We start from the raw sequence: 26,214 nt of genomic DNA, 5'->3' as shown, positions 1-26,214 counted from the left end.
CTGCGGCGAGCTCTGGGTAGAACTCATGAAAATAAGGACTTTGTCTTCAGTATTCAAGCATTGCTTGTTTCAGGCCAGGTTGTTTCAGACATTACAGTGCAAGGCAGAGAGCAGTGAGAGCACAGCGGCGCGGCGGCAGACAAAGACCGCCCTGTCCCACCGCAGCTCGGTGGCGGAAAAGCAGCAAGGGACCTCCAATATCCCTGGGTGATGGGAATCCTACAGGTGCACACAGTAAGTGGATGACGATGATAAGCGAGTGACTGCATGTTTAATTTCGGGCTTGCACAGCCGTCATCGCTCTCTCACAAACAAGTGTTGACCCTTTCTGCTGCAGGAGCTAATGTATAGGCTCATTCATGCTCTTGCTAGGGGGACATGAGGATTTAGTCCAAAATGTTAGGAAACCAATCGCAATGGGTGAGTTCGGTGAACAGATGTGATGTTCATGCAAGTCGGTGCTCCAAAGTCTGGTGTTCGCAATCATTCCAGATACAGCATTTGACCGTGAACCAGGTGACCGAGCAGTGTCATATTTGAATTTTCTCAGATAGGTCATGCAAGATCACTCTGATCAATGTTTTGTATCTTAGAAAAGAGATGTAGCATTAGGAAAATGCATGAAGACAAAAACATATTGCTATGCAAATTGTTTATTTATGTAAGGCTGATAAAAAAATGACTCATCCTGTGAGACATTTCACAACATATATTTTCCAAGACTTGAAAAAAAAAATTAAAACTGTAAAATATTAAAATCTCTATTGTGTCTTTTTTATATATTTTCCGGAAACATTCGTTATATTTAAAATCAAATGAAGGAAACAACAACTCTTGGATCAACTGAACAAGGATGCATTTACAGTCTTTAAAATAGACAAAAATAACCATCAGGTTTTATTCACAACATCATGTATTATGTTTTAACATATTCTACATTAAAAAAAAATCTGAATGAAAGCAATAGCTGAAATATTCAGCATACTCTTCCCCACTTTGTCTCATCCTCCATAGCACGTTGTCATGTGCTCATCTGTCAATTATCCTCGGTCACCGATCTCTACCTCCCTGTATGAAAACGCCTTATTGACGGGATGTATCGAGGAGAGAGTGTGACATTCCTGTGGGGATTACTATACCAACCAGCGCGTGTTGTGGGATTATGCCGGCGGCCACCTGTGGTCTTCAGCAGACATATAGGTATCATCCAAATTCTAAAAGACGGCAGGGAGGTTCAGAAGTCAAAGGTAGAAGGCTCAAATAATGGTAATGGTCACGTCTCCCTCGGTTCATTATTGTTAGCGTGATGACCTTGAGACCTAGAGCTGATAGCTGAGGTAAAGGAAGAGGTGAAGAGGTGAGGGCAACATAACCGTATTAACCCTCTGCAAAACAACCCTGAGGTAGTCTGGGCCAGAGAACATCTACACAATAAAAGGGCAGATGTAAACAAGAAAAGAGGTGAAGGACAAATCATCTTTTGCAAAATGATAGTTTAGAGAGGGGAAATGAAAGAGATGGCATACAGTTTATTTTCATAATGAAAAGAGGGAGGAAAACATCAGCGAGACATGATGAATAAGCAGCTACAAAGCAGCTTTGGTTCCATGGTGGTGACACCCTGTTTTTCTGGGTGTTGCCTGTTGTCCCTCAGTAGTTGTTACTCTTCCTCTGGTCGATCACAGAGCCAAGGCCAAGGGGCTTGGCAGCCAAAATTCGAGCGCAGGGTGAAGTCAAGCTCTTGAGAAATTGCTTCCATACTCCTGGTCAACACTCTCCGCCATGTTCTCCATGTCATTAGCAGAAATGCCATCAGTTCCTGAGGAAGCACTGGAGGGCGTTAGGTGCATGTTATCACACGAACACTAACGCATCGGGGCAAAGTCCTTACAGCAGCACCGATGGCGTCATTGTCGTCCATCTTTTCATCCATTATTGAAGATGAAAGATGAGCAGCAAGTCTCTCGTGAGAGCTCTGCAGGTTAATGTCACAGCGAAAACAAACCTGATGCCGGTAGCATGACAGTTTCAAAATCTGGGACAAAATCTGGCATCAAATCTGGGGACACCTCCAGGACACCGATGTCACTGTTTTGGTTGAGTGTATTGAAGTGAGGGTTGGCTTGCTTGTCACCAAGCTGGATAGGGATCAAGAAAACCTGTTTATTGCAAAAGGCCTGAGACTTGGAGCTTTAATCATGTTGATGGGTCCTGGATATCATCTGTGCGTTGGAGAAGAAGGTGGAGACAAGACAGGGAGGAAGAGAGGCAAAGGCAGAAGGGAACAAAGGGTAGACAGATGGAAAAAGTTAGTGATAGTATATTATGTTCACTGGTAAAAACAAACATCACATTTTGAATTTTATATTCTGTCCAACGCAAAATCGAGTGACTGAGTATTCTTCTCAAAAAGCTCATGCTATTGGTTTAGCAAAAGAAAAAAAAAAAAAAAAAAAAAGCTTAAATGCAAAGGCGAGGGTGCAAATGAGAGTAGACATGCTCAGAAGCCATTGCTGTCATTTCTTAGCTGGATTGCGCAACACTACACACTGCAGTAATTTGCCATGTTGTTTATCTGCCAGCCAACACCCAAATGTACGCTGTGGGAGGATGGTATGAGCTCGTCGGATTAAAAAGAAATGTCCCAGCAACAAACGTGGGAGAGTCTATCAACTCATATGTGACGTATATTGACTTAACACACGATTGCAACTGAGAGCAGCCACTACTGTTCCAACACAATCAACGCACATCAGAGGTGGACGTTTCTGTTGTTGCAGCAGCATCATGAAAATAAGGCGCAATGTTACTCTGAGTCCCTTTACAGTTGGGAGTCAGAGATGCACGGGTCCTTCTGGTGCAGTGAGTCAGTACGAGAAAACGTGCAGCTGTTGAATGTTGAAAATACCTCACATCGAATCTCTGCGCCGGATATTTGGGAGACACCTCTCAAATTCCAAACACTAACAGGGGCTGATTTATCTGTGGAGCTGTCAGACCCACCGGCGAGTCTGTCTTTATAAAGTCAAGTTGTTAAGATGTTCATATTCAGATAAAAGGCTTTTTAAATTGTACTTGTGATTCCAGGGTTTGTACATTCTTTTTTTTTTTCCTGCTCAGCACATCTCTATAAACCCCGAACATGTTGGGGGGTTTTTTGCACTTAACTCATCATTCATTTGGAGGACAATGCAATATTGTGAAGCCTCTGTAGACCAGTGCCACATCTAAGACTAGTGTTGTGGTCAGAGGCAGCAGGACGAGTTCTTCATTATCCCAATGAGCAAAGCAATCAGTGATATGTAAGATGAAAAAAAGAAAGAAAAAAACAGTCAAATTATCATGGAAAAATCCACACGTTGCAGGGCTGACACTGTGGGACGCAGGGAAGTGAGCATGGGTGGATTTTTACCTGTACCACCAACGATGACGACAGAATGATGAGTCCACCCTCTTTGATGGGGGAAATGAAAAGAATGGGGGCTTAACATTCAGCAGTGCACCACACATCTGTTTGTGTGATGGAAGAGCTCATGAAGTTGAGGGAAAAGAGAAGAATGTCTCATAGGACTATGAAGCTATTAGCTTATAGTGATTTCTTTCTTCGTTGTTAAACTCTGGCTTGGAGCCACATGGAACAGCTCATTCTTTAACTGAAAGGACTGAAAGGAGAGATTGTGCGTCATGTTGACACTTACTTGATATGAGCTACTTGAAAATCTGCAAAATGCAATCTACATTTTCCGAGCCAAACTCCTCCAAAGACATGTTTTGTCTTTACATTATTACCTTATGTGAAGAGAGACTTCAGTTTTGGTACACGGATGCTTTTGTGAACTAAAAACCTGCAAGTGACCTAGAGGAAGCAGTGGCAAGAACAAATATGATGCCAAATAATGCGAGGCGCCGGTTGCATCTGCACCAGGACTAACCTGTGATTTTACTCCTGCTCTGCCCTGCACTTCCGTCTCGGTTGTTCCTCTTCGGTATCGGAAAAGGTCTGGTCCCCAGAGATGCCATGGCACACAAGATTACGACCTGCAGACAGAGGCACACACCAAAACAACTGTTGAGGATACAACCTCTTTCTACATCATTACTTTCAATGACATCATTAATATAGCTGGACTAACAGTTTATACTGTTTACTGTAAATCGCCTCTAGAAACAAACGCCTCTTTATGCTTGCACGCCGACATCTTGTTCCAGATTTTCAGGGATTTCTTGGGTGGTTTCATTTCCGAAGCCCAAATTCTCCATCTTCATCACTAGAACCGATTCTCCATCAGTGTCATCTGTGGCACATTTGTGGCAGTTTTCGGGGCATATTGCCTAAGATAACCTTTGCCGACCGGAGACAACTCCACACCTTCAGTCCTGTTTATCGGGAATGGAGATCTGGCATTCCACACAAGCCCGGTCACTCTCACATACTATTGTTTATATAAAGACAGACATATAAACACACCTGTTTGCCCTTTAACACTGCCGCTAGCCCGTTCGGATCCAAAGATCGACAGATTGAGCAGATTGCGTTAGATAAGAGAGAAATACTCGACTTGAGCTGATTAAAAAACTGTTCTTGTGCATATATTCACAGTAAAATGAAAGGAGAGCATATGGAGTCTGTTATTACAGGTCATCTGACTGTAAAAAAGAAACTCATTTCTTATCATTTTTTTCCCCATTACGCTGACACTCCCTTCAGCCACGTTGCCTCTCTGCTCTCCTTCAGACGCCTCATTGGGTGATATGTTTCCTATGTTGTCACTATCAGATGCTACACCTGAGGGGATCAGGTCAGAGAGCAGGCTTCTTCTTTTCTCTCCTATTCCGCTCAGTCATTACGACTCTCTCCTATCAATATGAAAATACAGCCCCAGGCACGAAGATTACCTGGGGTGGCTCGTGTCACAGAGATCTGGAATGTGTAGCCCACTGTGGTGGGTTTTGGTGGATTTTTTAAATGCAAATAAAAGATCACTCTGCTATGGTGCACACTGTTTTTTGATATGGGTCAAACTTTGCAATAGCCGCAAATGTCAAGGTCGAAAAATTCACCAAAGTTTACTTAATTCACTTTTATGTTTAGTGACTTTTCAACACAAATATTTGCTTGGGCTCATAATTTGCGTTTCATGTTCACGGATCATTGTGAACGTGGCTATGGAATAATTGGTTGGTGGGGTTACCAGACTGAGGCTGCGCAACATGAACAAGAAGGACTAACAACGCATTATTCCTCCTTTAGCATATCTTTAACCGCCAATAACATGAATATGGGTCTTGTTTCTACCACAGTGCTTATGGCCAAGAGAGAAACGCCTAGAGACTGATTTGTTAAACAGTTGAATTAGTATAAATAATACAACACACACACATACACACCCCTAATGTTTAAAAGCACAGGATATCAAGAGAAATGGGGCCAAAATCAATCTAGGCTTGGAAGTTAGCATTAGGTGCCGGGCGATTTCCTCTGACAAGCCGAAAACAGAAGAAACCACTGTAAAACCTTTCTGGACTGCAAACAACAAAGTGTGAGAGCCAAGACCCATACTGCGCAATCTACAACCTCCATCAATCTCCACTGAAGCCATGGTGGGAGCGAGAGCTTGGAGGGGAGGGTGTGTGCACGTGTGTGTGAGTGTGAGCGTGAGTGTGTGTGTGTGTGTGTGTGTGTGTGTGTGTGTGTGTGTGTGTGTGTGTGTGTGTGTGTGTGAGAGAGAGTGCCAAAATACGAGAACATGCTGAAGTCACTAAGGCATCAACGTGTTTTGCAAACGTATTATCCTCTCGGGGTGGCTTGAGTTTGGCTCCGAACACAAACACGGTCATTGAGAGAGCGATAAGTGGGGTATCCCAACAGATTGTAGCACAGTGGCAGAGGGGGGTATGACTCAGCAAATGTGACATCAAGCCCGCTCTGCATGACGCAGGAAGAGGAAGACCACCTCACGGCAGGCCGCGCTGAAGCAATCACAGCGGGCTCCGCTGGGTGGGTTTATGACTTTTCCCAGAACCCAGCTACCCGAGGGTATACGCACTCTGCTTGTGTGTGCTTTTAAGTTTGCATTCAAACCCCCTCATTGCATAATTAACTCTGTTCAACTGTCAAGTTTATTGGATGGTGAAATAAGTTCAAGGAAAGCGAAAACTTGTGAGTTTCACTTGGTGAGTCTGCATCATTACTCAGTCACATCGTGACCTATGACATCACAAAGAGTACCGGGAATGGGCGAAAAGATTTGCCATATTTAATACTTGCACACCCTTTTCCACAAAACATTGTGTATGTGTAAGTAATTCAGCATTCAGCTTATTTAGCCCCATCCTACGCCTTATTTGACTGACATGCATTACCCGGCAGATCTGTGTTCACTCTATAATATGATGACACTTAGGGATTACATTTTGATTAATCTCCCACCTTGTGTGTGTAAACTCACAAAGACACAGCTTACTGCCAGGTCTCATTATGTTATATACTGCACTGGTAAGGCCCTGACTTACTCCTCCAAGGCCTTTGTTATTTTTCTTCCGAATAATTAGAAGAAATGTGGTTCTTATTATCAGTTTCACTGTTACAAAATATTGTGATGCTGGCAAAGATCAAAATACTTTCACGACTGTAATACGCAAATGTGAGGTTTTAATTAAGGGCCTTTGACGTAGTTCTTCTGATGACACACACACGTACACACCCGTGATGAGGATCGTTGGCTCCAGAGACGAATGGATGCTCTGAACGGTGTCCTCTCTCCTGACCTGACTCCCATCTTCTCCTGGAGTTGCATCATTGTCACTGTAAGAAATGACAACAAGTTAGAGAGGAGAAGAGAAAGCCTCTCATGTAGATTTGTATGTACTGTATATCAGTGTGTGAGACACAGTATGTTTGTTGGTAGGTACAGTATTTATTCAGACAGGTTTTTGTTATGAGCACATACAGTGCATTTATGAATAAAGGAAACCCTATGATTAAAAAACATTTTGCAGGGTCCTGGCCAGGTATACCAGGGCATCACAGAATCAGCAGACATCATGTTAAGACCTTTGTCCCGTCTCCTCATCTTTCTGCTGGAGCTGGCGGATGGTGTCTTGCAGGCCTCGGATCTTTGCCTTCTTCTCATTCAGCACCATGACAAAACGAGAGTACAGATGCACGTCCAACTTCTCCTTATCCTGAACGTGCTGCTCTAGCCTGGTGAGACCAAACACAAACAACTTTCAATGAAATACATGCCGAGACTCACTTTGCATGTGCGCATACAGACACATGCATGTTTTAAAAGCTGCAAATTAGCGTTGTTGCCAAGAAGAATGATATGATGCATCCACCCTGTGCAGACGAAAGTGACCCTCAGCATCCACGTCTGGCAATGTGTTATTCATTGTCCACAAAATGAAGATGGAAATAAACCATTAGACAAAAATGCAATTTGAATGGAAATGCCAAGGAAAAATAAATGAAAGACATACAAATAAACCATCTGCAGTTAGTTCCAGGAAATCATAAGACACGTTTGCAACACTGGGTGGATCCCTCAAATCCCTCCAAAATGGGCGAACAGTGATGATGTCATACTTGGTTATTGTTGTGGATACAAACAACACCATCATTCGATTCTGTCAATCTATTTTCCATTTGCTCTGCATCTCACGTGTTCATAAACCTACGTTCTAATCCAGCAGCAGTGCTGCTTGCCTCCTCTTTCTTACTCTGCAAGTATTCGCTGGTGCTCCTGTTTCAGTCTACGGTTCTCCTCCAACAGCTGGCAGTTTGCTGACTCCAGATCGGCGCTGCGCTTTAAGGACTGGCCAATCATCTCCTGGCTCAGCTCTAGAGGGTCTGGAGCCGGTTGGAGCTCAGCAGAGCCCAAGTGCAACTGGAGGAAAGAGGGGAAAGAAGCGTAGAGAGACGAGAAGGACAACGATCAAATAAGACTGGATTGTTTTATATAAAAAAAACTGCTTGAGCATCAACTTCGTATTTAAGGAAATAAAGTTCTCTCTGCAGGTTGGCTGGCTTCATTGTTCTTAAACAGCTGAGCAGCGCAGCAATGTGGGAGGACCTCTCTGCATTGACAGCTAGTAGTTAAGGCAGTTCATGGAACATGGTAAGTATAACCTCTGGGTGCTTTCCTTTGAGCATGCCTAACTGGGAAGAGACATCATGACAGATGGAAGACTATATCTCCCATCTGCCCCAGGAGTACCTGGGTATCCTCTAGGAAAACCTGGAGGACGTTACCAAGCACATCTAACACCATTATCCCAACATGAGTAACAGGCCAGATTTGAGGCAATAACCTCATATTCTCACCTAAAGCAGCTTCTGAAATCTGCTCACAGTGAAAAAATGAGCAAGCACTCGCACCTCGCCGTTATCCAGAGAGGCTGTGCAATATGGAAGTGCAACAAACCATTACATCACGTTTTCTTTGAAGTGGGAGACTTTTTAGGATGATGAGGTGTTTTCTTCTGTCTGGGAGAAATGCACGATGAATTCACTGGTCGGGACTAAACTATCCAAGTGAGCACACAGTTTCCCTTCTGTTTGGTTTCGGCGGCGGCTCTTTGGAATCACAAGCAGGCTTCAGAAGTAATAAAACATTCCTCATTCGGTTTGCATTTTGGCACTTAATCACACAGCAGGAATGGGGAATTGCAGCTGGCTACAGAAAAAAAATACAGACTTTTCTTTAACATTTAGTTGATGTGTAAAATTTTCTAAATTCCACTGAAGCCCTCGAACTTGGAATGGGCAAAATGTAAATCACTTTAAAGAAAACAATAACTGAATACGGAATGAATACAGAATACCCCGGGGCACGTGAAACCGTGTCCGACCCAGAGAATGTCTGTTCATCAAAGCTGCGACAAAACACACATTTTCAAGTGCCAGCACAACATCATTGGCTTGTTGCCTTGTTGCCTTGGAGACTTTCCCATTGCCGAACACACACACGCACGCACGCACGCACGCACGCACGCACACAGGAAAACCAGAAGGTGATGAGCAGCTAAATCTTCCCTGGGCTGTGTCGAGGTCACAGACCCACTATAATAAAGCAGCCGCCTTCAAAAGCTCTCATAAAATACTTGTCATTTTTGTCCCGGGTTGACGCTGTCCCAGCAGGCCAGGCCACACAGCTGTTTTCCCCTCCGCTGGTGAACGTGAACATGTTTCGGTGAGTGGACATTCGCTTAACCTTCCCGTCTACCTCTGTTAATCTTCTGTTCTCTCCGTCTCTTCCTCTCCTCCACCTTTTCTACCCTTCCCTTACAGCTCGTCTCAAAAAAATGAAACAGACTGATTCCGCAAAAATATGTAAAAAGGATATTTGCTTGAGTTTCTAAAACCTCTCCGCTCTTTTGCAGTTACACGGCTTATTCAGTGCAAGTGCTTCAAATAACATCCCTGATCAATGCAATGACGGAATCAGCGACGTAACTAAATTCATCTTAATGGGATCCGGACATACAGGGGACCACCCAGGATCTAAAGGAGGACGAGGTTCCCAGGAACTCATAAAAATGTAGAGTAACATCAGAATGTCACAGGCTGCTGTCCTCCTCTCGGGGATTAAAAGCCAGTTTGTGTGACAAGAGATTCTGTGTTTGTGCCACACGGTCCACTATTAACGGCGAGGCTAGTGCAGCTAGAGGCCCAGTCAGAACGGGCGGTGTTTGGCTTTTTGAGTAGCGCGCAAGGGGCCGCGTCCACAAAGATATACCAACTTGCACACAACAGCAGTGGAGCTGCTTTCAGACATGCACTAAAGTCCGGACATTTTTTTCCTGAGCTGTATGTGAGGACGCAAATGTACGCAAAGTGTCTCTCTGGACATTCCCCGGAGGTTTTCCTGCCAGCCCCCTAGCGAAGATTCACGGTGAGCGAGTGGACGCTCGACCCAGGCGCCACCCCGCGCCTGAACGTTCGGGGGGATTCCCTTTTGATGTGAACATGTCTAACTCGAACAATCGCCTGCTGTGCTCTCCTTCATATGTGAACAACAATCTCCAGACACTTTCTGGAGTTCATGTCCGACAGCAGCTTAGGGTGCACATCACCTATCTGTACGCAGTCATGCAGAGCTGCAGAGTTTGGGAGGAGTGATAATTGTGAAGGCTTTGATGTTTCCCTCTACCTTGTTCTACCTGTAACAGTCATTGGGCAATAAATCAGCAAGGTGAGGAGGCATGATGTGAAGGGCTTTGGACACAGACACACAATGAGTCCACTTTTATTTCCACACTTTAAAGAATTTTCCAATGTCCTACATTTACTATACAAGTCTCTTACCATAAAACTGACTGAGACTGAAGTCATCAAAGTTTTACCCACTCACTCTGTTGAGGACCATACATTTTCCTGACCGGCATGTTTAACATGGTGTTACCAGTTTAACACACCAGATACAGAGATCAGAACTGAGGGAAGCACAACCCTTACTTACTGGATTAACAATGACAATAGCACCCAGCTGCTGTTTATTTCTCCTTCCTTTAAATACCAACAGTTATTTGTTTCACTGTCTTTACTTTTAGGGAATAGTGAGAAAACCTCCTGCCGTAAACATGTAAATACCACATCACCAAAGGTTTACCTTTAGCTTACTTTGTTGCATGGAAAGAGGAAAGATGCACTCGCCAAAAGATAAATGTTAAAATGTGGGCAAGCAGCATGCAAACTTTTCTAAATCAGCAATAGGCAGTGATGGAAACTATTCTATTGGTTAAGGTTCCTTGTTGAAAGACAGAAGAAAGGCTGAAAAGCTATCTTTATTTTCTTGAGCTTTGGCTTCTCTCCTGGGACTAAGATAAAGTTAAAGGTCAATCTGCACACTGTTGCCAACCTCTGCCAAGGTGTGGGAGGTCAGACTGTTTGTCTGGGACGCACAACCCACTGCCACATATCTCTGCTGTTTTTCTCAACTAAAACAACACTCCAACAAGTAAATGGTCCAGCCTTTGGCACCATCAGACATATGACTTTTATGACACACAGTGTGCAAATCAAAAGAACCAACAACCTGAGGCCGTTGTGTGTACCCACATTGAGTACAATATGCAAATATAAAATGGTCGTCGCCGGACAGTCCAGTGTGTGAGTATGTGTGTGTGGGTGGGTGTGTGAGTATGTGTGTGTGTGTGTGTGTGTGTGTGTGGTCTAGCTGTTTGTTTGTGAGTGTGTCTCCTGACAGCTATAGCCAGACCATAAGGTCAAACCCATGGGGGACGTAGGTGTGGAGGACGAAGCCAAAAGAACACAGCCGCAGTGAAAATTATACCATAACAAACTGTGGGCACCGAGGACACAAAGCTTTCCTTATGACACCGTCCAACAAACAGCTGAAGACTTAACCCACCGTTTATTCCCCGGGATCACAGGACAATAACCCCCTTTAATCAATACCAATACTATATCTTTTTTGAACTGACATCACTGTTATTAACGTGAACATTTCTGACATATTAATTTAAGTCATTTGCTAACAAAAATCCAGCATAATGTCAAGCAAGACAAGAACAATGCCCACAGGCCCTGTGGTTCAAAACACCTTAAAAATTGTGATCAAACCCATTTTGTCTTTCTTTCTCTCCATCTGAAAACAACTATTGTGTCCAAAGAAACGGGGAGGTGAGTGGGTGAGCACCGTGTGCATGATGACAAAGAGGCAATGTTCAAGGGTGGGCAACGGGTGCACAGTTTGAAAAGTGTGGGCATCGAGCGGAGATCAGCTTGTCACATCGACTCCCTACTAGTCTGACATGCAGAGGCGTGAGGCCAGATAAAGAGCAGGAAGTGAGGGGCGACGGCAGTCAGTCCATCCCTGATAACACACACACACACACACACACACACACACACACCCACACGTTCTCATAAACAATGTGTGGCACAGTACTGACTTGAGAACAGATAGTGGAAGAAAAAAATTTCACTCTGAGACATCTGCCTAAAATGTTGAGTTGAGAGATGTTTGTAGCAAGGCAGGAATACATTATGAAAGTTATTTCACATTAATAATGTAAACATTAACCGGAGAGACACAGTACAAGTCAGTGAAAAGCTTAGTGTGAGGTGGAACTTGATGGTGGTGACAGCAGGAGGGGATGCGTTGGTGGATCTGACTGTGGTGGTCAGGATTTAAATCTGGCTTCCTGTTGTACCACAATTTCCCAGACTCCAAGTGCAGGGGAACAAAAGGAAAACATCTGCAAAAGCCAAACATCTCACCAATATGTCTTCATTTTTGCTTTTGGTGTTAGGATGATAGCTGTTTTCATCGTTTTTCTTGTTTTTGATTTGTTTTTCTTGAAACCACAACAATATAAATTTTGTCTGCTTCAAGGCAGTGGCACCTTCACATGCTTTATGGTGGTCAAATGCTTCTATCTAATACTTTACATTGGGTACTATTCATTTGAATCAATAAAGTTTATTTTTATAATAGTATAGTTAGGTCTAAGTACAATAATAAATCAAAATAAATGCAGCCAGCCCAGCAGCTTGTATTTGATATATACAAGAGCAGCAGAATTATAGTAAATTCTGCTTGTGTCTGATATCTTATATTGGGTAAAAATATATGTTACATTAGGTACTATCCATTTAAATCAATGAACTATATTTGTATAATAGTTACAGAATATTGTTAGGTTTAAGTGTCACAGGTTTGAAGGAGCAGGACCCAAATGAAGGTAAGAAGGAAAAAAAGAGTATTTAATAATGTAGGTAACTAAAGGCAGACTTAAATAAACAACATCCAACCCTCCAAAGCTGAAATCTAAAACTCCAAAATGTAGTTCAATGGCATAATAGGATTCCTGAAATTCAGTTATGGGGTTTAGTTTTGGTTTGCCCGCCAGAGATTTTCAGTCGCCCCCTCTACCGCCCCCTGTGAACAATTTCTGCGGGCGCCACTGCTTCAAGGCTGTGAAGGTTTGCCTCATTACAAAATGCATTTAGAAGGAATTTCTCTTCTGGTCTATCCAAAGTGTTAACATTGACTAATGTCATTATGACGATCAGTCTCCACATGCTGGCAGATGATGCTCTTTGGTATAAGCATACAAATGATACAGTGGAAAAAGGAGCACTGCTCTTGTAGCAACCAGCAGTGTTTGTGCAATAAACGATTTCATTTTACATTTTGCATAATTTTTAAAGTTAGCATTTTAGTATTTTTGGATATTGTTTTACTGTATTGAATTTTGTATGTCCTATGTTATAGAACACATTCATGTACTTTTTGTTTAGTGTTTTCATCTTTTATGTTGTGCACCTGACTGTGAGCCAATTCATCAGACACTAAACGACAGCTTCCTAAATGTCAAGATTTTCATTTCCCATTTTCTGTCATTGGGCTCTTGGGAAATAGTGTTAGGCATTTTTCACTATTTTACTATAAAATATATACAGTATATATCAAAAATTTAACAAAACATTATGTCATCAATTGTCATCAATTAATCTCTGCATTGATAATGAAAACAGCGGCAGTATCACCGCTGCTTCAAAACAGCAAAGAGTAGCTTTCAGAAATATATGAAGAATAGATTCAAAATATCATTAAACTGGCAATACTTCTGTTTTGTCAAACTGGAAGGAAACCCTGAAAAATCTGTTATTGTGTTTTTTAACTTCAGTTTTTTCTAAGCCATATTATGGTTGATTTTAAACCGTGAATAAGAAATCCATATCTAAAAACACTGGAGGGGTTTGCTGTTAGAGCAATGGTTTTATAACATTTGGTAGAGAGCAGACAACTTGAGCAAGTAAAATGAAAATACAACAACAGCGTCAAGATCTGAGCACAGTGGAAAAAGGTAAAAAATATATTATCTGCGCTCAGATCTCGTTATTAAACTAATGATAACTGAAACTAAAAAAAAGCTACTCAGTGCAGACAATGAAGATAAAACCAAGACATTTATGTCAACGTCATTATCCTTCTTCACCTGTCTTCCCATATACTCCACAGATTAGAAAATATCATGCTTATAATTTACAATAATTGTAAACAATGTTGTCACACTCCGGCTGTGAATGTACAAATACAAACATCTAAATACGTAGTGTAATTTCACACTTCAGAATCTGGGAGGATATGGACTACCACAGTTAGTGGCGTCAGGCTCCACAGCAGGATTCCCCAGTGAACTATAACACACGTTCCATTTGACAGACATAAAACATGGAACAATCTTCGCCACATTCATGCACTCAGATTTATCCAGAATCCTGCGGCTTCAATTACCACAACTGTCGAGATTCCAGTCCCAGTCTCCCTGGACAGAAGCTGGTCTGAAGTAAGAACTCAGCTGTAAGTGACAATTTTTACAAAGTGATGGGAAGCGTCTGAATAACATTTGTGTGACCATCCTGTTCCTTGTCCCAGTACTACATCATGTATTTATATGTATATATATATATATATATATATATATATATATATATATTTTTTTTTTTTAAATGGCACAAAAAATGTTAATCTGCAAGATTATTCAGTTGCTATGCTGCTGTGTGTCTGTGCTGGATTTTTCCCTCCACCAATGACAGATTAGTACAGTACTTAAATAGACATTAAGGAGGAGATAATGTCAGACTTGGCCATTTAAACACCTGCTTAGGAGTAGTTTAACAACGAACACCCAAATTACGTTCATCATTACAACTTCTGGGGTCAAATTCATAAAATATTAATGTCAGGTTAAGTTCACCACCTGTTTTGTCTCTACCCTCCTTTCTTCTATTCCCAAAGGAAACCTGCCTCATTTTTGGTCATTTCTGCACCCTCAAATTATCTGGCTGGGAAAATATGTTCCACTTTTTAACCCCTGACGTGTTCAACAAAAGGCGAACGGGGGAGAGCAGGGGGGGGCAAAGAAGCAGGTGTTAAACAAGAGTGGCAGTTTTTTTACTAAATGCACATAGTCCCCCAGGATTCTTAGATTTCTGTGTCTACCACATACCCCACACAGTGATGATTACTGTCAACAAGAAAAGATTACATTTTTAAAAAGCACAGAGACGTGTCAATCATTTTGTGTGGTTTTGTTTGCGCCTTTTGGTGAAAAGTTCCTGTGCGAAAAACAACAGACAAAAAACTCAAAAGCTCATGTCATGTCAAAAAATTACTTCCATTGCTGAAATATGACAAAAGTCACATACAAATATAAATGACTGATTTGTCAAGGGCGGCACCCAGAGGCAGAAAGCCTGTTATCCTCGTCTAAAACCAACAGATGTCTGCACATGTCCGGACAGAGATACATATACGCACACACCATAGGAACACTCACAAAGACAAAGAAACCCAGGGGGAGTTGGAGATAGAAAAGGGCTCTCAATCAACCGTTGTTTAACATTGTGAGATGGGGACAGCCCTATCCATAAATCAGGGCTTTATGGTCGCTACCATGTTTCTAACCCCCTGGCCTTTTCCCTCTGGTCTCCACTGCCAGCACAGCAGTCCCAGGACCCCCAGTGAAGTGCTCCCTGTAGGCAACAGCTTCCTCTGTCTGGATGAATAACACCGAAATCCACTGAATGCGCCATGACCTGTACTCCATCACACTTGTCACTCAGCAGTCAGCACAGTATACAGTACACGCCTCTGAACATTTTCACTGAACATATATTTAACAAGACACATGCTTTCATGAAGTAAAGTGATTTTTTATGTGAGCCAACTCCACCATTTATCCATTTTTCAATCAACAAACCATCTCCTCCACACTTTAACAAGCTGTAGCCATTAGACATCCACCTCATACTGTTGCTGTCAGATGACTATCCTATCTTTGGCTCTTTCAACACTGGCCTAAGGGCAGACAAGCCTTTCTAATTCTGCCATAATGTTGGAAGACTATAAACCTTATCTTTTTAACAGCGCGCTGTAAAAAATAAGACTTCCTTTCTATTTTGTTGTTTGTCGTTAGTTGCATTTATCCTGAGGGAACAGTGACGAGAGGTAAGTGCATGATGTGCGGATTCCTCAACGTTTGCCTTTCAAAATACCCACTTCAGTTTGAGTCTGCCACACTTCTGTTAGAAAGTTAACCATTTTTTATGATGTGTCCTGTGCCAGTGATGAAAAGCGCCCAAAACCAGCAAAAAGGGTCACAGTGCCAACAGTACCAGTCCCAGTCCAACCTTGTGTTTTATGTCAGCAGGAGAGAGGTAACTGCAGACATATCGATGTGGTCCATCTACAGGAAAGTACTAACTGCTGCAATTTTAACTTTTCATGGCAGGCTACGTTGGTGGTGTTGATGGAGGCGCAATGGTCCAGATAGTGGGGATGAAGTACAATCCAGAAAGGTCATTTTCAGGAATAAATTCAGGTTTGTGGCTAAAAAGCTACATTTATCTTTCATCGCAGTGATTTTGAGGACAACAGTTGAACTGTGGCATTCATATTACAAAGTCGTCTGCCAAAAATGTGCATGTACATGTTTTTGATTGGACAGCGATGATGAGGCATTGAAATGCAGCAAATTCTGAGCCGGGTTCAATTTTTCTTTTTTCCTCGGAAAGCCCTACATTTTTATTGCCCTCTGTGTAGGTATTAGAGCTGTACCAATGCACGCATCCCAGGGGGGGAATGAAGAAGCTGCATTCGTTAGTGTGATTTTGTATTAAGTTCATCATATTAACCTTTAAACCAAACAAGGTTAAGACTTTGTTAGCTGGACCATATGTGCCGTATTTCCCTCAGATTTCACAACATTCAGCATTTAATAATAAATATCTCGGCAGAGATTTTTGCTCACCAAGATGTTATCACAGATCTTCTGATATGAGAGGTGACAGTGATCTGGAATAAGTTGGAAAGAATACACCTCCTTGTCGCCCTCTCTCCTTCCTCCTCCTCCTCTTCCTTCTTCACTTCTTGTTAGCGCTTGAAGAAGATCCCTCACATATCTTTCCCTCGTGACTCCCAGGTCATTGGCTTCCTTTGTCACTTCATCTTCTGAAACTGAACACAAAGGTGTTGCTGAAATATTCTGTTTGCTCTTTAAGGTATTTTCCACATTTTTGCCCACATGTTCGGGTCATACAATTTGACAGAGGGCAAAGAGGTGATGGCTAACTGCAGAAAAAAAAATGTAAACACGGTAATGCGCGAATGCATGTGAAAGCTGATTTTAAGAGAAGCATGCAGAGAAACCATGGGGAATGTCATCAGCTGTTTCACAGCTGCTCACAAGGGGTTGAGGGTCCCAGTTAACACATCAAACACAGAAACGCTGAAGACCCAGAAGCCCCCACATAGCTGTCACAACCCCATCTCTGCCTGTCAACTCTGCAGATGGACAGCGATAGAAAACTAGGGAGCAGTTATGTTCCAGGTGTCCTTCCACAGAATACGTATCCATGTGCATATTTAACCACAGATACACACACACACACACACACACACACACACACACACACACACACACACACACACACACACACACACACACACACACACACACACACACACACACACACACACACACACACACACACACACACACACACACACACACACACTGAAGACTGACTTGCACATACAAAGACAACCCTTGTAAGGTTTAATCTACTTTATACACCTGTAAGCTGCAGCACAGGAGTGAAGAGGGACGATGAAACAAGGTCATTGCTTTTCCCTCTGGTTAGAGGAACAACCGTTACAATATTATGAGATGGGGGATCAACCAGGTGCCTGCACAGTTTGGACAGTCAAATGAATGGTTGGCCTCGTGATAACCCAGGCTGTTCAATGGTCAAAAGCCTCTGTGTTACATGTAAATCCAAATTTAAACAAAATTATAGCATAACAAATGTGGCATGAGAATTACTGATATATCAGACGACATATACATATTTAAAAAAAAATTGGCAATGATTCCTAAGATGTCATTATCAAACCCATATGACTCAGAAATAAACTTTATTATAAATGACTATAAATAATAAGAAAACAGAAATAAAACCAAATGTATATAAACTGAATTAAGAAAATAAACACTTTTATGTAAAATGGAAACATAAATGTACATAAACATAAAATCTTTTACCAATACCATTATGTCCGTGAAAGACATCGCCTGATACTATTGGTCAACCGATATATTGGTCAGGCTCTAGTTTTGAATACTTTGATTGGTCCCAGATTCTCGTTGTGCTTTTGAAATGTACCTTCTCCGATCCACGCCAAGCTGCCATCAGTGAGAGCTAGTGTAAATCCAGCACCCAGGTCTCCTGCCCAGTCCACTCGCAGGAAGTAGGGGGTACTTGGATCAGTAGTTATTGTGATTTGGCGGACTGTACCACTCATGTCTCACCACCTTCAGACCTGCAGAAAATCAAAAATAGAAACTTAGAAACTCTCTAACACGGTACCATGATGATTTTTCCAACCCTATAAGCCTTTTGCATTGTGTTAAGGTTAGTTAGTGGCACAACTGTTAAGTGTTTGGTTTCGGGCCCTCATTAAACCGCAGGCCTCCAATCTCTCCATTTTGATGTTGTAAGGTTGTGATAATCTTCCAGCTGAATCAATGTGCCTCATTGTTTCACTACTTGGATTTGGTAATAAAAGTCCCCGTGTGTGTCCTCAATGGGGGTCTCTGAGTCAGTGGAACTACGTGGATATGAACCGGTTTTGGCAAGGATTTGCATGAGTGTGTGGGCTCCATGACCCACAGCAGGGTAATCTCATGCTGTTAAAGAATAATATTAACAAATAAGCAGTATTCGTCACGCGAGGACATCCTAACACAGCCAAACAAGTTTACTTTTCTCATTTCAATTTGATAAAATCCACTCCAGGATTGATAACGTCTGATAAAGGACTCAAAGCATTAGATACTATTTGTTATTTTCACATCCCACTTATTTAGATTTTAGTGGATAATTTGGGACAAATATGACATTTCCACAAAAGCCATCATCACACTACTTTTGTTCTCAAGAGGCTTGAGAAACTTTTACTTGATTACGGATGTCCTGGCCAGAACCTGCGATTAGTGCTTCCATGTGAAGTGAGAGGTGAGTTGGACATCTTTCCTGCTTAAATACAAGGCAACGTGTGTGGAGATTTGGGGAAAAGGACAGACAAATTGGTAGTTAGCCAAGCTGGACATGTTTGGAAAAAATGAAAATGAGCGCCTTCGGACACTGCTATAAGTTATGACCTGACAGCACGTTTTTTTGGGGTGGGGGTTCTTTCTTGTACCCACCATCATATATGCTGACAGAGCAGTCGGTCAAGGTTGTTCAAAATGAAACATACTCATGCTCTCCCCACACGCACACGCACACACACATACACACACACACGTGTGCATATGTTCACATACACTAAAAACGTTGCAACAGATTAAAGTTGACCCTTTGTGCTTCTAGAAGGGGTGTGGCTGGATGAAGGGTTCAACTTTAACCCCATGAAGTGAGCACAGCTACTCATTAGTTACTGTAACATCTGTTCTGCAGGGACTAGGACCCTGTGGTAATGACAGAAGGACACTCCAATTAAATAAACAGCGCTGTCTGTCAGGAATGGAGAGCTGCGCAGAGCCTTCAAAGTCTATCCAGAAGTCTTCCTGTTAGCATCTGTTCATTTATTCGATCAGCAGACGGAATCAGTGGAATGCTTAAATCATGAACCGAAGCTCCCCGGCAGCTTTGACACAGCCTTCATCCTCTTTTCTCACGCCCTCTTTCATTTCTTTGCTCAAGCTTTTCATTGTCATTTCTTTTGCACTGTTGCATATATGAAAACTGCAAGACATAACTCCGTGCAGGGAATAGCTGCCAAATGAGTCATAAGACCTCTAATTATGCATCTTAATGCGTCTTAAATGAGATGTTCATAGAGAGTAGAAAAAAATAACAAGGCAGTTAACTGTCCTTTCAATGGGCCCTGACAATTAGGCCAGTCCTCTTGCTTTCCTTTCACAGGACTTTCGCCTCCTGCTTTCTCCAATTCAAGATGAAAAGGACAACACTTTGGTTGGTCCTCTGCTGTCATCATCAGTCAGCGCTATCCTAAACAGCAGCAAGCTGTGCCAAAGCCTTTTAGTCTTTAATAACTACAGATATTGACTACCTTAAACCACCAGACAATCAAAAACAGCATTAGCAAATATAACACGAGCAATGAAAAATCCAGATCCTAAAGGTTTAAAAACGTACCTGAAAGTGTCTGACTTATGTGGGAAGCTGAATTAGTGAAGCATCACAATAACCTGAATGATGTGTGCTTCAACGTAAACACCAGGTTTGGAAAGTTCTCAAATTCACTTTTAGTACTTCTGTCTAGAAGCCACTAAAAGCCAGCAGAGGAGACAGTGATGTAGTGGTAATGGGTCAGGGTCATAGTCCTTCTCACAAAGTATGACGAGATGTGCCTTCTATTGAATGGAGAAACTATACACTGTCTGAAATCTTTTCATCATAATGTAGCGAAGGGAACTTTTTGGATCTACAGTGTGTCTAACATCATTAGCAATGTGTCTTCCTTGGTAGTTTATGTGGTCACCGCAACACACAGCCTGCCAAAATGCATCAGTCTCTCAACTCTGTAGTGACCATACTCCCACGACATAAATAAATAAATAAATACATTTTATTTATAGTGCCCTTTTCATCAAAAGATCTCAAAGGGCTACCCGGAATAATAATTCTGATGACACTTTATAACCACACTGGGTGAAAAATGAAGTGAAAACAGAAGCTAAATGTCAAAAGCAGTACTGCTGCAGCATAATTTAGCTGAAGAAGTTGTACGGTCCTGCATGCCACCCTCCTCTAATGGAGTTCTCCCAAAAAAAATTATGCTAAACAGTTTATTTCTTTCCATTATTTAAATTCCACTGAAAACAAAAGTGATCTGCAGTCACAAATAGCTATCACACCAACTTCTCCTTGCATTCAAAGCATTGAAGAGATGACTAATTTCAACAAGAGGGCAATCATTTTAAACACAATAGATTTCAAGGGTTGCCCTCTTGATCTCGGATCATTCATATAATGCTGGAAACAAAATCTTACTCACCCTGAATTTAGCTTAACAATAACAGGTCATTTTCACATCTCCAATATTCACAGAGGAATTGCTGTTGTTACACCAAACCTCAGCCGTGCTCAGTCACGTGTGGCAGTTCCAAGTGCAAATGATGTGTGTTAAAGTGTAGAGACTCTGGAACAAAACCACCCGTGAAAGAACAAAGCTGTTGGTATAATTTGCCGACCTTCCATTTACATCTTCCTCATATTTAGTTTGATGGTCAATTCAGTGCAGATATCATGTGACCGTTATCACTGAAGTCACTTCCAGTATCAGGATTGTGTTCTCAACCAAGTTGTCATCCACACTCTTGAAGTAAAATATGGAAAACATGATTTATGAGTGGTTTACAATCTGACAGATTTCTTCTCCCATGAAGAGCCCTGCAGGAGGGTCTTGGAAGGAAGGAAGATGTTAAACATTGGTTTAAATGCAATCAAGATGTGTTGCTGGTTGGAGGGAGGGGACTTCATTGGGCAAACTTTGAGAGATGAGTGGACCACAACAATGTTTTTCCTAAATCACCAATAGAGAATAGGAGTTGTTAGAATACCAACCTGTAAATAAAGTCTTTTTTTCTATTAAATTTAAATTCAGGATTATTTTATTTATATTTGCTCAATTGTGAAGTCTTAAACACTTTCAAATTACCAATGCTTGCATGTTAGAAGATACAACCATCAAACTTAAACATATCTACCCGGTGTCATACCCGATGAATTGTCTGGTGAACGAGTTTTTAAAGCAGCCTTTGAACACCACACACATGCTCTATGACAGCTGTTCACTTCCGTGTTTTTTCTTTATTATTCTCGACAGCCTATTATAATATCAGAACAACTTCCTGGGTTCTGCTTGTGCAGTCTAAATAACGATCACTACATTCACCAGTGGAACAAAACATGGTTAAATTATCATCGGTGCAAGGTAATAATCTTGACGCGCTGCATGATTAGTTCCATGGTTTCAGTTAGTCGGTAGAGCATTTAACGAACATATTTTCCTCAAGAGACTTACGGTACGCAGTGGACTAACTACCGTCCAAACGAAGTGATGTGTGAATAAAACTTGTAGTCATTACCGCGTTTTATTTGATGCTTCCTGTCGCTGTCGCTGTTGATGTTTCAACTTTCAACTCTTGTCTCCTCAGCCAATCAGCGAACGACCTTTTTTTGCGGCACAACGCAAAATAGACGTTACGTAAACGTCGTCCGCTACGTAGCGTTCGTACCAAGAGGGAAGGAAGTGTGATGTGGCTTTGACTCCCAACAAAAATGGTAAGTTTTGTGACGGTGGCGTTTTTTGCTCTTCTATGTCTTGTTTTAAGCAGCGTGTATAAAACACAGTGTGCAGCTAATCTGTGCGACAGACGGCGACGGCCACTAAAGTCACCGGTCGGCGGAACACAGCACGTATAGTCAATGCTAAACTACTCAGCTAGCATTAGCTAACAGTTTAGCAAATAAAGCTATCACGTTGTGCGCTTCCGCTCGTTGATAATCGAAGTATTAAAGATGTGTTAGGAGCGTAAGCCGCGGTTGTGTGACAGCGTGGGTCGTTTAAGGACAAAGACCAAAGGTTTCACAGTCTATTTAGTTATAACAGCGAAGTAGAGCATCGCTATGAAGTGTTGTTGCCACGTAGCTGCACCATGGGCGTGTGTGTGTGTGTCTCTCTCTATGTGTGTGTGTGTGTGTGTGTCTCTATGTGTGTGTGTGTGTGTCTGTGTCTGTCACTCTGTGTGTGTGTGTGTGTATCTGTGTCTCTATGTGTGTGTGTGTGTGTCAGAAAGAGACACATCTAGAAGAGGTTCCATTAAAATTTAATTAAAAATAATTAGTGTCCTAATTGTTCAAACTTCAACTGTCAACGAATAATTAAATAATTGATTTTTATTCATGAGCATCTTTTGTCTAACTTAGTCATTGTAATTGATGCACCATGATTTAATTTTCTTTTATAATTGCTTTAATGTCAGGAGCAACAGGCAAGCTGGCAATTTTTGACTTGTTGTCCACAAAAATAGGGACCTACATTACAAACCTACCAGTCAGTTTGGTGTGTTGTTAATGTGTTATCGGTTATAAATAAGCTATATGACCTAAAGCAAGGCAGAACAGTCTTTGCTTGCTCTTTCAGCACAGGACTACTGATCTTGTAGATTAATATAAATGCTAATATTATGTACTGACATACACCTAAAGAGGGAAATACTGGCAGACTATGGAAGAACCTTCTTTCCGGCGATGAGTCTCTCTGACCGTAACTGGGTCTACAGAGCCAGCCCATTTCTCTGTCACACAGCTGGTACAACAACATTCCTTAACACAAGTGGCATGACTTTTATAGTTAAAGGAAATGAACTACAGTGAATTTTGACTCATTGCTTTCAAGCTGCTTTAGCTCATCTTCTGTTCTAAATATATAATTTGTCTTTTATCTTGCAGTCAGCTATTTTCAACTTCCAGTCGCTGCTAACAGTGATTCTCCTCCTGATCTGTACCTGTGCCTACATCAGAGCGCTGGCTCCCAGCTTACTCGACAAGAACAAGACTGGGTATGATCAGATCCTGTTTCAGATGTAACGTGTTACAATGGGAAGCTGCCATTGAAGTCTTAAAATACCAATCTCTGTCTCTTCCAATGAGAGATACGTGCATCATCACAGACCACAATTTCAGTTAATAAGAATATGCTCTATGAGATGAATAAAGTAGCAGCCTTAAATTAAAGCCTTTCACCATTACTGCATCATTATTATTCTTGGATGTACAAACTCTATGATTCACACACACACACACTTCATTGTAGCAAGGCGTGACATCCCCTTCAGACAAACCCATGAGGCTGAGAGTGGAAGGTGGAATGATATATGTAATTTTCTCTCGATTGATTTGTAGACTTAAGCATGAGTCCTTATTTGTATTGATTTGACTCCACAGATTATGCAAACAGTTTTTTGTTGGATTGTAGAAAATGTAACATATACATCGGGAATATTCAGTTGTTTTTAAGACTGGATGCTGAAAACAACTGGTTAGTATGAAGGTTAAGAAAGCTGTTCATCATAAAGATAGACACACACACACTCAGACCAAGAGACGCATCAGAAAAGTGAGGGCCCGGAAAACCATATTTTCCTCAACTGTCTCTAGAGATAAAGAAAAAAACAAATGTGCCTGTTGTCCCCCTTTCACTACACATGTACATGGACAGAGGTCTAACAAGCAGTTTGTATCTGTACACTACCCTAATTAATATATATATATATATATATATATATATATATATATATACACAGCACCAAACTAGCTTTTTTTAGCTATTGTATAACAGTCGTTTCTGATAACCTCTTCTTATATTTGTTATCATTTTATCTTCCAGGCTTCTTGGCATTTTCTGGAAGTGTGCCAGAATAGGTAAGCCTCTGATTGCCTTGTGCTTTTTTTTTTTTTCACCCTCTTAATTTCATTGACATTGATTGGCATGTTATTATTTCTCTACAGGTGAGCGGAAGAGCCCCTGGGTGGCTTGCTGCTGTGTCATCATGGCTTTCAGTATACTGTTTCAACAGTAGCAGTCCAACAGAAACCACAAATGGAAACATCGGGGAAATGAACAGGCAACAAGGCATGAACAATACGATCCCACTGGCACAACTGGGCCTCCAGTGGTTGTCACTTAGATAATGTAAAAAACGGGAGACCTGTCACCGCTCGTCGCAGCCACGGAGAGAGAAAACGTGTCTTTGTGAGTAGAGGGGGTGAGGTGACGGCTCCAGAGTGTGTCTCGATCCCTCCACAGACTTACAGGTCTGTCCTTGTGTTTGCCTATGTGGAAAGTTACCCCGTTTGTATACGTCTGTGTGTGATCAAATGATCATTTGCCCAAACATTTCAAACAGATTTTTTTTTTTTCACTTTGAGTTTGTCACAGTGACCTGTGTAAAATCCTCTGGAAAAATTCTCCCCTCATAAATGTTTATAACTGTTAAAAGATTCACACGGAGTCCTTTCTTTGTTGTATCTGAGACAGTGAGATCATGTTCCACCGCAAACACAAAATGGTATAATAGCTCTCTGGAAGTCAAATTGTCGTACGTATTTGTCACTGAGAGCTACTGATGTTTTTAAAGTCAGTTTGTCACTATTTATTAAAGAAACATTTTGGAAATCTGGTTTGAGAATGTTGATTTTAATCATTAAACATAACGTTTTTGTCATAAACTCAACCACTTTTAACAGTGTTTGCTGTTGACATCTGTTCATGTCTTGTGATCCTGCCACACTGTAAGATAGTGTCATTAACAATGACTCCAAACAATCAAAATACACGCGTTGATGACAACTTGCAAAAATGTTGTCAATCTTCTCTTTTTTCGATATTTTCTCTGTGAAGAAGATACTGTGACTTTAAGAACTGCTGCTCTGGATCACATCTGAAGTGGAGTTCTTAGGATTCTGCTCGGAGTGAGATGGACAGTGAAGAGTTTGCGATAACCTCTTCTATAACCTCGTAGTCAACACTCATCTTCACAGGGTCTCCTGCAAAGAGCTGTCAGTTGATTGGACCACATGCCAGATATCAGTCCTAGTATTTACTTCCGAATACTTTTTTTTTTACTATAAACCATGAAAGTACTGTGGTACTGGACAAAATTCAGCAGACTGGAGGCTATCCAGAATGTTTTTAGGAAAGTTATGATCCAGTGTAAATGCTGATTTAGCGAACAATACTTCCAATATCATATTTTAGGAGTTGCAAAAAAGCATTAAATGTGACACGTACTAGCCACAAAATTGGACCAATTTGTCAAATCTTTTGCCCATTAAATTGTAAAAATGTATCATGGTTTTGTTTAAGATAAAGGTAAATCAGAGTCATTGAGGTTAACTCTAAGTTGTGTTGGATAAACACAGTCCCACACACATTTTTCCCCTCGTGTGGTAAATAATTGAGGACACTTGTTGACACCCACCTTTGATACCCTGATCACTGATGAGTGTCCAAATCCCAACACCAACCCACACACAGTCCCTTGTTAGGGAACATGCACCCCATACTGGCGCGCGTCCGTTTTGGCTCTCCCCCGCCGAGATAAAGCATCAAGTGAAGGCTGCCGCTAAAGTCGTGATTATCA

At 41.6% G+C, this 26,214-nt stretch overlaps 2 protein-coding genes across 3 annotated transcripts; one reads left to right on the top strand and one right to left on the bottom strand.

Annotated features, from left to right (window-relative positions):
- Positions 1-637: 637 nt before the first annotated feature.
- On the bottom strand, positions 638-22,287 carry LOC118314080 (DNA repair protein XRCC4). 2 transcript variants are annotated; one of them, XM_035640212.2, is made up of 8 exons: positions 22,156-22,287; positions 18,203-18,359; positions 16,789-16,994; positions 7,723-7,889; positions 7,055-7,204; positions 6,705-6,805; positions 3,933-4,038; positions 638-2,222 (listed from the first exon to the last, which is right to left on the bottom strand). In XM_035640212.2, exons 2-7 carry the CDS (start codon positions 18,339-18,341, stop codon positions 3,941-3,943), a joined length of 861 nt encoding a protein of 286 aa, XP_035496105.1. In that variant the 5' UTR covers positions 18,342-18,359; positions 22,156-22,287; the 3' UTR covers positions 638-2,222; positions 3,933-3,940. The 2 variants fall into 2 exon arrangements, with proteins under 2 accessions (XP_035496105.1, XP_035496106.1); XM_035640213.2 differs by having other exon boundaries at positions 22,092-22,216.
- Positions 21,878-25,251, top strand: tmem167a (transmembrane protein 167A). The gene is made up of 5 exons (XM_035640214.2): positions 21,878-22,001; positions 22,225-22,351; positions 23,522-23,631; positions 24,459-24,493; positions 24,581-25,251. Exons 2-5 carry the CDS (start codon positions 22,349-22,351, stop codon positions 24,649-24,651), a joined length of 219 nt encoding a protein of 72 aa, XP_035496107.1. The 5' UTR covers positions 21,878-22,001; positions 22,225-22,348; the 3' UTR covers positions 24,652-25,251.
- Positions 25,252-26,214: the final 963 nt, after the last annotated feature.

This window comes from Scophthalmus maximus, chromosome 19 (assembly GCF_022379125.1).
Source record: "Scophthalmus maximus strain ysfricsl-2021 chromosome 19, ASM2237912v1, whole genome shotgun sequence".
NCBI lineage: Eukaryota > Metazoa > Chordata > Actinopteri > Pleuronectiformes > Scophthalmidae > Scophthalmus > Scophthalmus maximus.
The sequence above is the reverse complement of the archived record's forward strand: the minus strand, read 5'-3'. Positions and strand labels throughout refer to the sequence as shown.

Excerpts from the sequence above, each read along its gene's own strand:
- tmem167a (XM_035640214.2), top strand. Across the intron at positions 23,632-24,458 it reads CTCGACAAGAACAAGACTGG|GCTTCTTGGCATTTTCTGGA; the intron begins GTATGATCAGAT and ends TTTATCTTCCAG. Across the intron at positions 24,494-24,580 it reads CTGGAAGTGTGCCAGAATAG|GTGAGCGGAAGAGCCCCTGG; the intron begins GTAAGCCTCTGA and ends ATTTCTCTACAG.
- LOC118314080 (XM_035640212.2), bottom strand. The coding sequence starts at position 18,341 with ATGAGTGGTACAGTCCGCCAAATCACAATAACTACTGATCCAAGTACC. Across the intron at positions 7,890-16,788 it reads AGATCTGTGATAACATCTTG|TTGCACTTGGGCTCTGCTGA; the intron begins GTGAGCAAAAAT and ends TCTTTCCTCCAG. Across the intron at positions 7,205-7,722 it reads CACCAGCGAATACTTGCAGA|GCTAGAGCAGCACGTTCAGG; the intron begins GTAAGAAAGAGG and ends TGGTCTCACCAG.